The following is a 16,261-nucleotide window of genomic DNA, read 5'->3' as shown; positions in this document are numbered from 1 at the left end:
CGGGAAATGAGCTTTAGTATATGGACTAGCACATTCAAACTTGGCTTTAAAAATTGTTATCTTTCTCATAGGCTGTAGATTGCTTGAAATTTAAAAGCAGTTAAACCAAGTACTGACCTGTTTAGCCCATGGATGAAATTGGTTAGACTATTATATATATTTGTGAATTTGGAGGGAATAAATTGCACCAATATACCAACTAATTATTTCACCATTCAATAATTTATAATTGGATAATTTCAACTCAAAACCTACTGTTGGAGTAAAAGTTCCTTTCACAAAGATTATATTTATAAAATTTATTTTAATTCAAAATTATTTTATACTTGTTTGATTTACATCAAAATTAAAGTAAGTTATACTTTTAAGATGTGTACAAATGTGAATCATATGAGTATGTTCTTTTTCTTGTTCAATTTTGGCAAAAAATGATTCAAATAATCAAGGTAATATATAGCTGTAGTTTAACAATTTGATCATTGAAATTCACATTCTTTTTGATGTTATTTATGGTGTAATAGTTGGTGTAAGTTACTCAGGTGTAATTTGATCAATTTCCTCTGTATATATAGGGTCTGTTTGTTTAAGCTTAAAAAAAATGTTTCTAAAAAATGTTTCTTAAAAAAATAATTCTTTGAGAAGTAGATAGGAGTTGCTTCTGAAAAAACAGAAAATTGTTTATTAAAAACAGTTTTGACAAACACATAAAAAAAGTAAAAAATGGCTTATTTTAGTTAAAAAATGCCTTTTAGGAATAAAGGACAAACACATGAAAAAAGTAAAAAAAAAAGTGCTTATTTTATTAAAAAAAAATCACTTTTTAGGAGAAAAATGTTTAAACAAACAGACCCCTAAATAGGAGAAAATATAAAAGTATGACATGTTTTAAGAGCCATAATAATTTTTAGTAAGTTTTCATAATTTCAGTTGGTAAATAGGCAACTTTGCATGTTTGGTATAAACACCTAAATAAGATCAACAAAAGTCTTTTCCAATTTTCACTGAGGGGTTTGCTACATGTATCAAATGTGGCACTGTGTTATGCCAAAAGCAAAATCTTTAGATATGCCATTTAGATTCAAGTCCTTTTTTTTTTTTTACAATTTTTCTTAGATGATTTCTATTGGCCTTGTTCTACCTCTATCTATTGGGCTATTCTTCATCTGATCAACTCTTCGTATTTGCACATCTATTAATCTTTTAAATAAATATTTATTTTGAGGATAAAAATTTATATATTTGTTTGAAATGACATTTATTATTTTTATTATTTTTATGTGTCTGTTTTTACTGCATATGTCCATATCTGTTTTCCTGCACTTTCTTGAAGTTAGCAAACTTTTGGAAACAGAGGTCTACATGAATCTGTCCCACCACGTGTTTTGTAGGCCCATGGTCAAAGACTTTTTCATACTGCCTTTTGCCAAAAAATTATTGACTTTACAGTAGAGAAACAAACTACCTTATTTAGCTTTAACAGATGCAATTAACCAACTAAACAGTTTAGTAGTATCTAGTTTGGTTGTCCCTATTGTTGTTTGTGTTTAGGGTTTAGGGTTATCAATAGTTAGTACTATATGATAACTATTGTTGTTTTCAAAAGTCAAATTAACGACATTAAAAATTAGCACTACCCTACTCTGAAATTTTTTATCTTAATCTTTCTTTCCTTTATGATGAAAAGGTGAAGATATCCCCCCAATGCAGTTGAAGGATGGTGTATTCAGATGTATAATGCAGTTGTATGATTGCCTACTTACTGAGGTGCATGAGCGCTGTAAGAAGGGTTTAAGCTTGGCGAAACGCTTGAACAGTAGTTTGGCCTTCTTTTGTTATGATCTTCTATCCATTATTGAGCCACGGCAAGTTTTTGAGTTGGTATGTTATTTATGCTCCTCCCTTTGTTTCTATATATTTGGGTGTTATTTTTTTCTTTACTTTTAAGAATAGCTTGTGCATATCAACTATAAAATAAGACTTTCTATTTCTGACTAACATAAGACATTCCTTTATCTGTCTATGTTGCTGTACACTGTCTTGTAATCTTGTACTTCAGCTAAATTAAATGAAAGTTATTTGATTTTGTGAGTTAATTAGTGCTTTGTGATTTGAATCACACAAATTGGTACATTTTTTTTCTTCGGAATCCAGCTTAGCTAGTTATGGATCAAAGATTGGTTTGGATTATGTGATACATGAGAGAATCATTTGAGACAGGCTGATCAGATTTTGTTTTGGCCAACTGAATGGCAAAGAAAAGTTCAGTTGTTGAAAATTATAGTAAGGTGAAACAGAATATACTAGACAAAAGAGTTCCAAGTTCCAAGTTCAGAAAATTTTCTAAGGGATTAGCAATGTGATAGGTCACAGTCACAGAGGATGATACAACTTCAATACCTTGTTGAATTTATATAATGAATAATTTGAAATGGATATGATTTAATGTGATGCTGAAGACAAAGTCCTAATGCTATTTGACTGATATTGAATATATATAATGCAATATTCGGACCACTCTTATGAGATCATTTAGGAAAATCTGTTTTTGACTGTTAATGGGTTTATATAGACAAGGTTGGTTTGGTACGAAATTGATTGTCCCAAGCTCATCCTAGTTGCCAGAGGATATACCTAGATCTTTGGGTTGACTATCGGACAGATACCTGGCTTGTTGCATAGGAGGGTTTTCTTGTCTGGCTATTGTCTTCAGAGATGGAGTCCATGGTGCAGTTTGGATTTGAGGTTTGCTGTTCTAGACAAAAGAGATGATAGAGAGGGTTCGGTTTGGGCTTGCAGGTCTCCATTCTGGAGAATAAATCAGAGAAGGAATTGGGTCTTGATGTGCATCGTGCTTGAAATTGGCCAGAATGCCGAAGATATAATAAATTTCATGGGACCGTTTAAAAATAAGTCAAGAGCAGATGTTCCTTTGCAGTTTGCGTGTGTTTTTTTATTTCCTCACATGGTCTCTTGTATATTTTTTTCCTATTCTATTCAGTTGTTTACTTGGGCTTCATTATTTTTAAATTAAACCCAAAATGTGCTTTTATTCCTATGCCACACAACCTTTCAGCACCACATCAATTTATTTCCTATGAAGCTTAAACATTAAGCAAACTGTTATCTCTCAAAAGAACAGCCACTCCACTCCACTGTTCTTTAGCAACGCTGTTGGTTGCATATAGCTTAATTTTTTTTTTTTTATAGATATTATATTTTAACTGCTGTGACTTTTGCTATTTGCCTGCAACACTTTCCTCTGTATGATATATCATATAACATTTCTTTTAGCTTTTCATTATTTTCTACAATCTGATATTGACAACACTGAGTAAAATAACATCTCTATGATGCCACTTTCTGTGCAAAGGTCTTGGCAGTCTCTGGTTTCTTGGAAATTGGAATGGCATATTCAGATATTCTATGGATTTTATATCTAGGAGGAAGTTTGGGTGTCCTTGAGGAAACCAATTTGTTGAATGTAAAGCCTGTTGACATCCATATGGATAATAATGTCAAACTTGTACTAGATTAGGGGAATCACTATCAGCCCTAGGAAGATACAGAAGTTTGGTTGGAAAACTAAACTGCTTCACAACACTTCTTTCATTGTCAGATATCTCATTTTCAACGAGTGTAGTTATCATATAGTTTTCAATTCCATGCGTGAGGCCATTGGGATGTTGTGATCCTTTTATCCTAAATATATTAAAAGAGTTATAGGAAAAGGTCTGATTTATGAAGATGAAGGATACATTGAAATTGTTGGATATTCACAAGCTGAATGGGCAAGTTATCCTACTAATAAATGGTCTACATTTGGAGTATTGTGTTCTCTCATTGGGGTAATCTGAAAAGGTAACAACATAAATTTTGTTGCAAGATCATGTGCTAAAGCTGAGTTTCAAACCATTACATCCATTGGTTGGAAGTTGGAACTCATTTGATTAACATTTCCTTGAAGAATCTTCAACAAGGAAGTGGCATAATTGACACTTGTTTGTGATATCCAAGCTTTATTGCTTATTGCCTCCATTCTTGTTTTCCATGAAATGACCAAGCACATTGAAGTAGATTGGCATTGTATTGTAGCAAAGATCCTAATAGAACAAGCTTCAAAGAGTGATGGATGACTCTTCAAACCTTCCTCTCCCAAGATCTTTCATCCATGAGGTGCATTGTTGAAGAAGAAACTCAAAATGTGGAGAAGACAAGGAGTGAGTGGCACCACATCTGAAAGATCCTTGATAAGTGTTGCATATGGAGCTGCACTATGATAGGAACTTTAAGACTCTTGAAGTTGAGAGAAAACTCAATCTCATTCTCATAAATCTCTAAAGTGATGAAAATGTACAAGGAAATACCTATATATAGGCTTGGTTAGCTTGGGGTGCAAGTTAAGTAAACTATGGTCAAGTAAACCATAGTTTGGTTAACTTGTACTCAAGCTAACTAACCAAGGTTGTCCAAATTTGAATTTTGGCTCCCCAATCATTAGATCCACACTAGCCATTGAGAAACAAACATGTGGTAAGGTGTGATGGGGTTTGTGGTAGTAAGAAAGGAGGTGTAGAAGCAAACATGAAGAAGGAGTGGCTAGGTGTGAAACATGTGACTAGTGGGGTTGTGTAAAGCCAATGGGAGGCTTTGGAGAGCCCAAGATGGACTCCACTCTCATCAAAATGTTCTCCTCCCTCTCTTGGCCCAAACAAGCCAAATTAACACATTTTCCAATTACTAGTTGCACCCCCCCTAAAATACTAGGTACACCCCTAAAGGAAAAATTACAAGAAATAAATTCCTATTCTAATTAACCCAAAATATAAAGTCAAAATAAAAGAAATAAAAATTTACAAAGAAGATATGGGCTACAAATAAGTAACCCAAAGCTCAATATGAGCTTAGGCCTTCTTCCTTTATGCCTAGCCCACTCCTCTTGGTTCTTTTTTGACCTGACTTTTGGGCATGATTCCATTAGATCCAATCTAGAGACATCAATACTAATTATGTTAATTCAGATGAACAACCGATAGACTTTTTTTTACCATATTTTCGAGGTCTTTAGATGAGTTATCTTTATTACAAGTTTGATGCATATAAATTGTATGCCCTAGCTTGAAGAAGAGTGCTGGAGCCTGGATATGGTCAATGAATTAAACAAGTCATGGACCAGCTGTTGGGTTGAAATCATAGGAAGCCCAGGATTTGGAATGTTTGTACACATAAGAAAAAGAAAGGCTTATGGGGAGATAATTAGTTACAATTGCTGAGTTGGCAAGTTTGTTAGGCCATGCAACATAGTTAATGGGGAGAGGGAGTGTAGAGGGTATGTAGTTATTCATTTTGGTTGTTATTGGTAGAAAAGTAGTTCTCTAAGGAGCTTAGGCTTTGGTGTTTCCTTTTAAGAGTTTAGATTCGTTTCTATTTTCATTAATAATATTCTCTTTTTTTTTTTTTTTTTTTTTTCCCTGGTGTTCTATCATAGAGACATGAATGTGCAAAGAAGGCCATTGTAAGTGCTGGTAAGGAGTGTGGATTGCATGTTTTTTAACCCTGTGAAAAAGGGTAGAGGGAGACTAAGGAGGACATGGGAGTAAATTGTTATGAGGGATTTCATGGTGAATAATATTCCCTAGGTGGGATAAGCCTTTTGCTGTTGTTGTGTTGTGGTCTAGTAGGTTTAGTGTATCATGAAAATATAGTAATTAGGAAAATTGTATCTTAGTATTTATTATATTCATTATATTAGCACCTGTCGGTGGTATGAGACAATTTATGGTTTATGCTTTTGTACGTCAAATTTGTGTTTGTGATATGGTTGCTTGTGCATGCTAAATTTTGTTTTGGTTGGTAAGTGTTGCCTATGTGTAGGTGTTTTTTTTTTTTTTGACTTTTTGCCATGCTTTGATTCTGTTATTTAATGCAAAATTAATTGTCTACTGCAGGTATCATTATATCTTGACAAGTTCTCTGGTGTATGTCAATCGGTTCTTCATGAATGCAAACTTACCTTTTTACAAATAATATGTGATCACGATCTATTTGTGGAAATGCCTGGAAGGGACCCTTCAGATAGGTACTTTATCATGTCATCATTGTCACAGATATTAACTTACAAATATCATAATGCATTCAGTGAGATTTTTTAATTCTTAAGCTACTATTGTGCATTATAAACTCTTATCAATATTGTTTACTGATGATAATTGTTTTAGTTGACCTATCTGATTGGACATGGTTTTCTTTTATTGACCTGAAACTGTTATACTCGATTGAACCGGAAGCTGGTGATAAATAAAACATGGAACAAATGGATTACCTCTGTTTTGACTTATGATATTTAATGTACTGGTGTAAGTTTGCCAGGGGAAATTCTGAACTTTTATATATTAATGAAGCCCACATGTTTGACTGTGTATTCTATTGGTATAGGAACTACCTTTCTTCAGTATTAATACAAGAACTCTTTATTACTTGGGATCATGAAGATTTGTCTCTTCGAGCAAAGGTGAGTTAGTTAAAATTTAAAATAGACTAATTTTGATTTTCTTTTGCCTGATCAAAGTTTTATAATTTCTGATTCATAATTTTTCATTTAACATTATCATCCTTTTCCATTGAATCTGTAGGCAGCAAGAATTTTGGTAGTGCTCTTGTGCAAACATGAGTTTGATGTGAGATACCAGAAGCCTGAAGATAAGCTGTATATAGCACAGCTATATTTCCCACTTGTTGGACAGGTATATAAAATTACTATGATTTTAATTTGCTTACATCTTATTATTTTAGTTGAAATTTTGTGTGTTGAGTTTTGCATTTCCCTGTTCGATCACTTTTTATGTGGATTTCCATTTTCCATGTAATACTTGGAAAATCCTCCCCCCTATAGTTAGGCTCAATCCATTTCTAATAATATGATTGATATACTAACTACCAGCCCCTTTACTTTCTTTTGATTTTTATTCCAACAAGTATCTATGTTGCAATCAGATATTTTGGAAAGGAAAATCCTGGTTGTAGACTTGCCATCAATACTTATCTCATGTGATAGTAGTGAAGATTTGGTTGTATTTTGGATTAGGGATGTGGGGAGTTGAAGCAAAATTGTGACTAGTGGGAACTATATGATGTTTGGCCCAGTTTCTTGAATTGGAGTAAACTGCAGAATAATATTTACCTATTTTTCCTTTTAAATAATATTTTTTACTAAATTGAAAGGGTGCAGATCTTAACCTGTGCCCACCTGTACGAATAATATTTACCTGTGAATTGAATTGGAATAATTAATATTTGTTATATTGCCACAAGGCAAATGAATGTGATCTTTAGGTTAGTTAATCATGTCATTTTTTTTAATTTATTCCTTGATGTCCAATTACTTTAATGTATTTTGTTGGTCTTTTCAGATATTAGACGAAATGCCTGTTTTCTACAACCTCAATTCTGTTGAAAAGCGTGAAGTTTCAATTGTAATTTTGCAAATAGTTCGAAACCTTGATGATGCATCACTTGTCAATGCATGGCAACAAAGCATTGCCCGGACTAGATTGTTTTTCAAGCTAATGGAGGAATGCTTGCTTCTATTTGAGGTTACACTTTATGATGTAACTTGTCAGTTGTCATTTGTTTGAATCATGTGATTGATTGCCTTTGATTAACATAAATCTTGATGTTGCTGAGCACTTTTGCTAATTTGGACAACTAAGATTTATTTGGGCTTTAATCTTGTTTTTGTCAATTGTCATAGTTGTTCTCTTAACTCTATCTTGTTTTACAGCACAAAAAACCTGCTGATGGCATGTTACTTGGATCCAGTTCTCGCAACCCAGTAGGGGAGGCACCCACTTCCCCTAAGTACTCTGACAAGCTTTCTCCTGCAATCAACAACTATCTGTCTGAGGCCTCAAGGCAGGATGTCAGGGTGAGACAACTTCTGCAGAGCTAATTAGCTATTACTAATATAGTGTTTTAATTACTTTTCTTCTGTTTGATATCTTGTTACTGCTTGATTTGATTCGTTATTTGGCTTAAGTACTATATGCAGGTGGTTGCATTTTGTGCATCTTATGCCTTATGTTTTTGTGGCAGCCTCAGGGAACACCAGATAATGGGTATTTATGGCAGAGAGTAAATTCCCAGTTAAGCTCTCCTAGCCAGCCGTATTCCTTGAGAGAGGCTCTAGCTCAAGCACAGTCTTCTAGGATTGGAGCTTCTGCTCAAGCATTGCGAGAATCTTTACATCCACTTTTGAGGCAGAAATTGGTACTCTTTCCTTTATTTAAAATATAATTTGTGTAATTTAGAGAAGAAAAAGATCTTTATTTTTGTACATTCATCAGGATTACATGAGGGGATTATATAGACAGAGATGATTAGAAGAAATCCTAATCATCCTGATTACAAAACAAATGTAAAGATAAGAAGAAAATAAAGAAGAATCAAATCAGGTTTGAATAATCTGATATTGATCCTATCTAACTAAATCTCTATAACAAAAGTGAATAAAATCAAATTAGAGGAAACCTGATTTTGATCTTAACTACCCCAATTTACAATTAAATATAAGTATATTCGGGCTGTCAACAATTTGTTTAGGTTAAAATGTTCTCATCAGTAAAAAGAGAAGAATGTGGCATGTTTCTGCCAAATTTTCTATATAAATTCATGCTGTGAACTGCTCTCTTTGGGCTTAAATTATTACTTTATTTTATGGGTCAAGGATTCCCATGCTGATATGCACAATTCTGAAATTATCTTCAGCTGAGATGGCACCTGAACTTGTATATGTTTACTGTTCATTTTGGATGGAACTTCCATCTACTTGTTTGTGTTTCTCTTTTTTATTTACTTTTGGTAACTAACACTCTGCTTTCTTCTGGTATGGGTGTGTATATATATTGTAGGAACTTTGGGAGGAAAATTTGAGTGCCTCTGTCAGTCTTCAAGTTTTGGAGGTGACTGAGAAATTCTCCATGATGGCTGCATCCCATAGCATTGCCACTGATTATGGAAAACTTGATTGCATAACTACTGTATTCATGAGCTTTTTATCGAGAAATCAGCCATTGACTTTTTGGAAAGCATTTTTTCCTGTATTTAACAGTGTATTTGATTTACACGGGGCAACTTTGATGGCAAGGGAAAATGATCGTTTTCTAAAGCAAGTGACTTTCCATCTCCTTCGACTTGCAGTTTTCCGTAATGAAAACGTAAGGAAAAGGGCAGTTGTTGGGCTCCAAATACTTGTGAGGGTATGTTTTAATCTATTTAAACTTCAAAAGTTGTTACTCTGTTTGGTTTCATATCATATTAATCAAATCCTTATTTTTGTTTTCTCCAAATTGTGCAGAGTTCATTTCATTACTTTATGCAGACAGCTAGACTGAGAGTCATGTTGATTATCACATTATCAGAGCTAATGTCTGATGTCCAAGTGACTCAGATGAGATCTGATGGAAGCCTAGAAGAAAGTGGTGAGGCACGGAGACTTAGGAAGTCTTTAGATGAAATGAAGGATGAAAGTAAAAATGCTTACCTGTTGAAGGAGTGTGGATTGCCTGAGAATGCTCTTGTAACCAAACCAGAAAAAATGACAGAAAATAGATGGTCCTGGTCTGAGGTGAAATATCTCTCTGACAGTCTTCTTTTGGCCCTTGATGGTAGCTTGGAGCATGCGCTACTGGTGAGTTTTAATTATTTATGCATCATTATAGGCTTTACTTGCAGTGGGATCAGTTATAGAGTCATTGTTATTTACTCTGGAATAACCAATTTGGACTGTTTTATAATATATACGGTGGGCTTAAGTTATCTATTAAAAATACTGAGTCTGCTTTTTCTGTGATATGTATGGTATATTAAATGTTTTCATTTGTAATGGCCGATGATTAATATAGGGTCTTTTTCTTGTACCAAATGTCAATTTATCCACTCCTGGAAATATTTAAATAATGGAAACAACAATTATAAAGAATCTTAATTCATGCTTCATTGAATGTAAAATCATTTTTTTTTGTATACAAAATAAAATGTGAGGTGTTGTAGAATTATAAAGCCATTATTACACCTTCACCCAATTGCTTAGGTCATCGAGAGGTGGTTCATGACATGGTATCAAAGCCTTTGCTGTTCTCAATCTTCTAAATAAAATTGAAATTAACCACAAGGTAGGTGGGCTTGTGCATTATATATTTCAAGCTTAAAGGATTGTTGTGGGAAATACCTTGTTTATAGGTGTTATAAAAGTATAAAACCATTCATGTAGGTGTAAACTTTTCAGGAGATAGTTCATGACCGTAACATCTATTAGTTAAGAAAGGTAAAATACTAGAGAGGGTAGGGAATCATCCAAAAGAAACTGCAAAGCTGAAGGTAGGTAATTGGTTAAACTAAAATAATCCCCCCAATGAAAAACTATCAAACAAACACATCCAAAGGAGAAAATAGAAAAAAGGAGTTACACTTGTAGAAAACCCCACCATAAAACACGTGTTTAATCAACTTATAGTTGTATCTGAATTCATATCAAGATTGATTATTATGGACAAATATATTCAATGGGTCTATATAATTTAGAAGAGACACATCTTGGGCATTTGCTGTACCAAACAAGAAAACAAAAAAGTCTTTGTGTAAGGTGTATAGGTGGGAGAAGTTCATGTATGGAACCCTATATTCATGCCTTTCAGCTCCGGTTCCTTTGTAGTGGACAGTTGGTAACTCTGCAAAATTTGTATATTTGTAATTTGAGTCTATTTGGATACAAGCTTAGAAACGTTTTTGAGAGCTTCTCTACTAGGAAAACCTATTTATTTTCAGTAGAGAAGCTCTTAAAAGTGTTTCTAGCTTGTATTCAAATAGGCTCTTTGTCAAATACAAGTTACAACTCTTCAAGCTTGAGACATGTTTACGAGTGAAATCCCTAGTAGTCATTTGGAGCTTGGTAATGATATGTAAGAGGTTAGCTTTTGGAAGATTGGGCTAATCGTTTTTGGTAATAGCTATCTGCCCCTTTTTATGTTAAGTCAAAGTATCATTGTAACACTGAAAAACTTGTATATTTGTAATTTGTCATTAACAAGTTACAACTTATCAAGCTTGTGACTTGTTCACGATTGAAAACCCTAGTAGTCATTTGGAGCTTGGTAATGATATGTAAGAGGTTAGCTTTTTGGAAGCTTGGGCTACTCGATTTGGATAATAGGTATCTATGATGCCTATTGTGTCATTGTATGTAGACCACATTGGCGCCTATCACCTATATATTTGAAATTGTTATCCATTAGGTGTGATGCAGAACATGTCCCTTTGCCTCCTGTTCTATCATTTTTTATCTCAAGATGGAGGTGGAAGAACCTGTCCATGATGCTTATCTGTTATGCCTTGGTTCTTGATCATTACTTGTTTAATGGGCTCCAGGTTATATAATAAGTGCAATATCTGTTTCAGGCCCCCATGATGACTATGGATAGGTATGCTGCTGCTGAAAGCTTCTATAAACTGGCCATGGCATTTGCCCCAGTCCCTGATCTTCACATAATGTGGTTGCTTCATCTATGTGATGCACATCAGGAAATGCAGTCATGGGCAGAAGCTGCTCAGTGTGCTGTTGCAGTTGCTGGAGTTGTAATGCAGGTAAAGACAGATTTATTTATGCATGAACAGTGCACACATGAATTTTCTCTGATGCATAAATTATTTTGGACATATTCAATGCCAAGATAAATTATTAATGCCAATGTGATCTATAAATATGATTTATTTTACTCAGCATATATATAGATCATTGTAGTTATAATTTTCAAAGGTTGCTTCTGGATATTGTGTCATTGACCGCGTAAACTGTGACCAGACAAATTATGCTTTGAAGCATCACACATTTGGTTACAATCTACAGATAAATCAAGTAGCAATGTGTGAATATCCATGAAGCAATATTAACTTTATTTGTAGAGTAAAATATCTCTAACATGTTTGCTCTTTAAAAAAGATGCTCGAACAAAGTACACCTAGTACAAACCTACCTGTAATTGTTCATATTAAATTTATTGATATTAACAAACTACATCCGGTAAAATGTTAAGAGGTTCATGTAAATCTAACTCATGTTGAGAGGGAAGTGGAGAGGATGTAATATAAGCATTTCTCAAAGGAGAGGAGTGTAATTTACTCTCTCTCTCTCTCTCTCTATATATATATATATATATATATATCTATCTTTATAAGAAAAATCTCTTTTCTGGCATTTATATCAAAATTTTAATTTGAAATTTAAATAATTCTTTGACGTTTCTTTTCCCTTTCTTCAAAATTCCATCTTTTCTGATTATTAATAATGTAGCAAATTGTAGTACTTTCTTTGCTGGCATTCTTTATACTTTAACTCTTTCTAACCTAGGTATTCAACTTGCCTTTCTTATTTCAAAATTCAAATTGACACACAACCCAAGTTCTCTTGGCAGGGTACTACCCTGATAAATCCAGAGTACTCTCTAGGCAAAGTGCTCCTTCCACTCAAATATAATATACTCTTAATAAAGGTGTTGAAATTCTGGTGTTTTAGAAATGCAGGGAGAGAATGAAGAAAAAAGAAACATTGAATAATGTTGTATACTATAATAAAATCTAAAACACTCATCCTATTTATATTATTAGTCCTAATTAAATGATGCAACCCAAGTATTAGAAAACACAAAAATTAAGAAATAACCCTAACAGATAGTTTTTTTGATACTCTAAATTATTGATATATAATATTGATAGTATAAAATATTTCAACAAAAGGAAATATCAAGATCATAAAATAATCAAAGCTATATGAATGTTTACAGGTTTTATTTACTTATAGATCCAATAAAGCAATAAACTCAAATGATAATCAATCCAATCTACTACACAAGTTCTCTTCCACAAAATTCAGTCCAGAGGCATCTGTCTCGTGCTCTAGAAATGGATTCCTGGGTTTGTCATCCCTAGGAATGTAATGATTGGAAATCTTATTCAGGGTTATTTCATAAGAATGTATTTAGTTAGACTTCATTATGTTCCCAGCAACATTTTGTAAATTCAAATGATAGAGTTAAAAGGGAAGTATCTTGTTGGGATGAATGGTAACTTTCAATATTTCCATGGGAAAACAATATTTTACTCCTCACTATGTAGTATGATATAAGAAAGTCACTTTTCCTGAAAAAATGCCCAGGAATATTTCTTTTGAACTTGTACCAAACACAGAATATCATGCTCCCAAGTTCACTTTCTCGGGAATAATTTTCAACCTTAAACAAAGTGATTCTTTTTGGGAAGTTAAGATTGAGCTTTCGGTGGAGTGGTGGTTCTTATTAAGGTTTAATACAAATGATCTAGTGCATATGTAGACTTATCCTGAAGCCCATTTATCTAGTGATTCAAGCATATGCCTTTTTAAATATTCTGAAACAAATGATGGCCATTTTTAGCAATTTGAGATAGCTTGGAAGCTTAGAAATTTGTAGTTTGGGTTGTTGTAGATTATTGGATATGTCCACCAAATTTGAAAGTCTCTCTGTCTCTTCACATTAACATTTTAAAGGTTATTGGGGTAGAAAGGGAAAACTGGCCATTAGGATTTTTGCTCTTTCGATTCAATTTTGGTGCATTTAGCTGGAATGTATTACTGAATCTTTTTATTTTTTTTCCCTGTTAATTTCTTCCAACAACTTTTTTGGGATACGCCGGCTTTACTTGCTTCTTCATGGGTTTTGAAGGGAAAGAAGAGATTAGGTTGCCCTTTTTGAGTTGATGTTTTTGTCCATTTTACCTCTTGTTTCTTTGTGCCCATCGGAGGATACGTGATCTTCATGTTTTGTACTCTGTTGGTTTGATGATTCTTTTCATTAACATAATTAAAGCCTTGGACAATACATTTAGTCATGACTTAGTTAATTATCTGAATGGATAGAGATTTTTAATTACTTTAGCTTAGTCAAATATGAAACTAATTCTTTTATATATACACACATGTGAGTGTGTGCACACATATTAACTAATAGCTGTCCTTTCCTTTATAGGCATCATTTTCATTTTGTCATGGGAGGGAGAGGGTCGAGCTGAAAAGTTCCTCTGATTTATATTATATGGTGATACATTTTTTTTGAGCTTACACCATTATTAAATTTGATGCAGGCCCTTGTTTCAAGAAATGATGGTGTTTGGAGCAAAGACCATGTTGCTGCTTTACGTAAGATATGTCCTATGGTCAGCAATGAGATCACGTCTGAAGCATCTGCTGCCGAGGTTGAGGGATATGGTGCTTCAAAACTAACTGTTGACTCTGCTGTGAAATACCTGCAGCTTGCTAATAAGCTCTTCTCACAAGCTGAGCTTTTCCATTTCTGTGCAAGCATTCTGGAACTTGTAATCCCAGTTTACAAGAGCAGGAGGGCTTATGGACAGCTAGCTAAATGTCACACTTTACTGACCAATATCTATGAATCAATTCTTGAACAGGAATCTAGTCCAATTCCTTTCACTGATGCAACGTACTACAGGGTTGGATTTTATGGTGATAGATTTGGGAAACTTGATAAAAAGGAGTATGTATATCGTGAGCCACGTGATGTACGTCTAGGTGACATAATGGAAAAGCTTAGTCACATATACGAGTCTAGAATGGATGGTAATCACACTTTGCATATTATTCCAGATTCTAGACAAGTGAAGGCAGAGGAGTTACAGCCTGGTGTCTGTTACCTTCAGATTACCGCTGTTGATCCTGTCATGGAAGATGAGGATTTAGGAAGTAGGAGGGAAAGAATTTTCTCTCTTTCTACTGGAAGTGTTCGGGCCCGCGTATTTGACCGTTTCTTGTTTGACACCCCATTTACTAAAAATGGCAAGACTCAAGGTGGATTGGAAGATCAATGGAAGAGACGCACTGTTCTTCAGACTGAGGGTTCTTTTCCAGCTTTAGTAAATAGGTTATTAGTCATCAAATCCGAGTCTCTTGAATTCTCTCCTGTAGAAAATGCTATCGGAATGATTGAAACACGAACAGCTGCATTAAGAAATGAGCTTGAAGAGCCTCGAAGTTCTGAGGGGGATCAACTTCCAAGACTCCAGAGTCTACAAAGAATCCTCCAAGGCAGTGTTGCAGTACAAGTATGTTTTATTATTGGTTCTTAACCATCGTATGCTTTGTGCCTTTTTTTTTGTGAATACAAGAAATTCAGTCTATTTCTGATCTATTTTTTGGCCTTTCCCAGTGGGGTGAGGCGTGTTGTTGCTAATTTAGTTAAAACCCAGATTTGAACATTGCATACTTAAAGTTTGGTTTTTGAATTGACACCACACTTATTTTTTACAGGTGAATAGTGGAGTCTTGAGTGTTTGCACAGCCTTCTTGTCTGGGGAGCCTGCGACAAGGTTGCGATCACAAGAACTTCAGCAACTCATAGCAGCCCTTCTTGAGTTCATGGCTGTTTGCAAACGTGCCATCCGCGTACATTTCAGATTGATTGGTGAGGAAGATCAGGATTTCCATACTCAACTTGTAAATGGATTCCAGTCCCTAACGGCTGAGTTATCACATTACATTCCTGCCATTCTCTCAGAGCTATGACAATGGCACGAATATGTTTTTTTTTCTTCTAATATTACTTGGATGGGGCCATATAGTGGTCTTCCCCATTCCTTCCCCCTTTTGTCTCGCTTGCAAAGATGTGTAATTGCTTTTGCATCATGGTTCGTATGTTTAGAATTATGCGAACCAGGTGATTCCAGGAATAACTCGAATCATCCTGTTTGTGTATCATGTTTCTAGTATCCCCACTTTCCCCTTTTTAGTTTGTGGTGCGGGGAATGTTATTTGTGCAATATCTTATTTGTTTAAGTTGTTTAGCCATACAGCTATTTTGAATGTGTATTCTGTACTTTAGTGTACACAGAATCCTAGGGCGCTGTCTATAAGGAATATGATTCACAATTTAATAAAATGCATGCAAGAACTATTACTAACTTATTAGGTAAGGGTCTATTAGGGTTAATGGAGGAAGGATTGGTTAAGAAATACAAGGGGTGAAGGTGAAGGGAAATTTTATTTACTTTTATATTTTTATAATTTTAAAAAATAACTAAGAATATTATAGATATTACACAATATTTTAAAATTGCTCACTTTCACATCTTTCCAATATTCGAGGGAAGCCAAAATTAAGTCGGGTTTTTAGCTCTATTATTTTCCTTAAAAATATAAACAAATGATAAAAGTTTTTTTTTAAAAATA

At 34.1% G+C, this 16,261-nt stretch overlaps 1 protein-coding gene across 2 annotated transcripts in view; it reads left to right on the top strand.

Moving 5' to 3' along the window:
• SPK1 (guanyl-nucleotide exchange factor) overlaps nt 1-15,895 on the top strand; it is a 37,267-nt gene extending 21,372 nt beyond the window's left edge. For both annotated transcript variants that reach the window (XM_020382866.3, XM_020382865.3), the window contains 12 exons: nt 1,685-1,878; nt 5,946-6,076; nt 6,433-6,508; nt 6,630-6,740; nt 7,407-7,589; nt 7,778-7,921; nt 8,089-8,262; nt 8,904-9,251; nt 9,350-9,682; nt 11,449-11,634; nt 14,164-15,138; nt 15,344-15,895. In XM_020382866.3, coding sequence (XP_020238455.2) covers nt 1,685-1,878; nt 5,946-6,076; nt 6,433-6,508; nt 6,630-6,740; nt 7,407-7,589; nt 7,778-7,921; nt 8,089-8,262; nt 8,904-9,251; nt 9,350-9,682; nt 11,449-11,634; nt 14,164-15,138; nt 15,344-15,598 — 3,110 coding nt within the window. In that variant the 3' untranslated portion in view covers nt 15,599-15,895. The remainder of the gene's footprint in view (nt 1-1,684; nt 1,879-5,945; nt 6,077-6,432; nt 6,509-6,629; nt 6,741-7,406; nt 7,590-7,777; nt 7,922-8,088; nt 8,263-8,903; nt 9,252-9,349; nt 9,683-11,448; nt 11,635-14,163; nt 15,139-15,343) is intronic.
• The last annotated feature ends 366 nt before the right edge of the window (nt 15,896-16,261 follow it).

The sequence above is a fragment of the Cajanus cajan genome, chromosome 8 (genome assembly GCF_000230855.2).
Source record: "Cajanus cajan strain Asha chromosome 8, NIPB_CcT2T_4, whole genome shotgun sequence".
In the NCBI taxonomy this organism is placed as follows: domain Eukaryota; kingdom Viridiplantae; phylum Streptophyta; class Magnoliopsida; order Fabales; family Fabaceae; genus Cajanus; species Cajanus cajan.
Note: the sequence above shows the minus strand (reverse complement) of the source record. Positions and strands in the feature narration are given on the sequence as shown.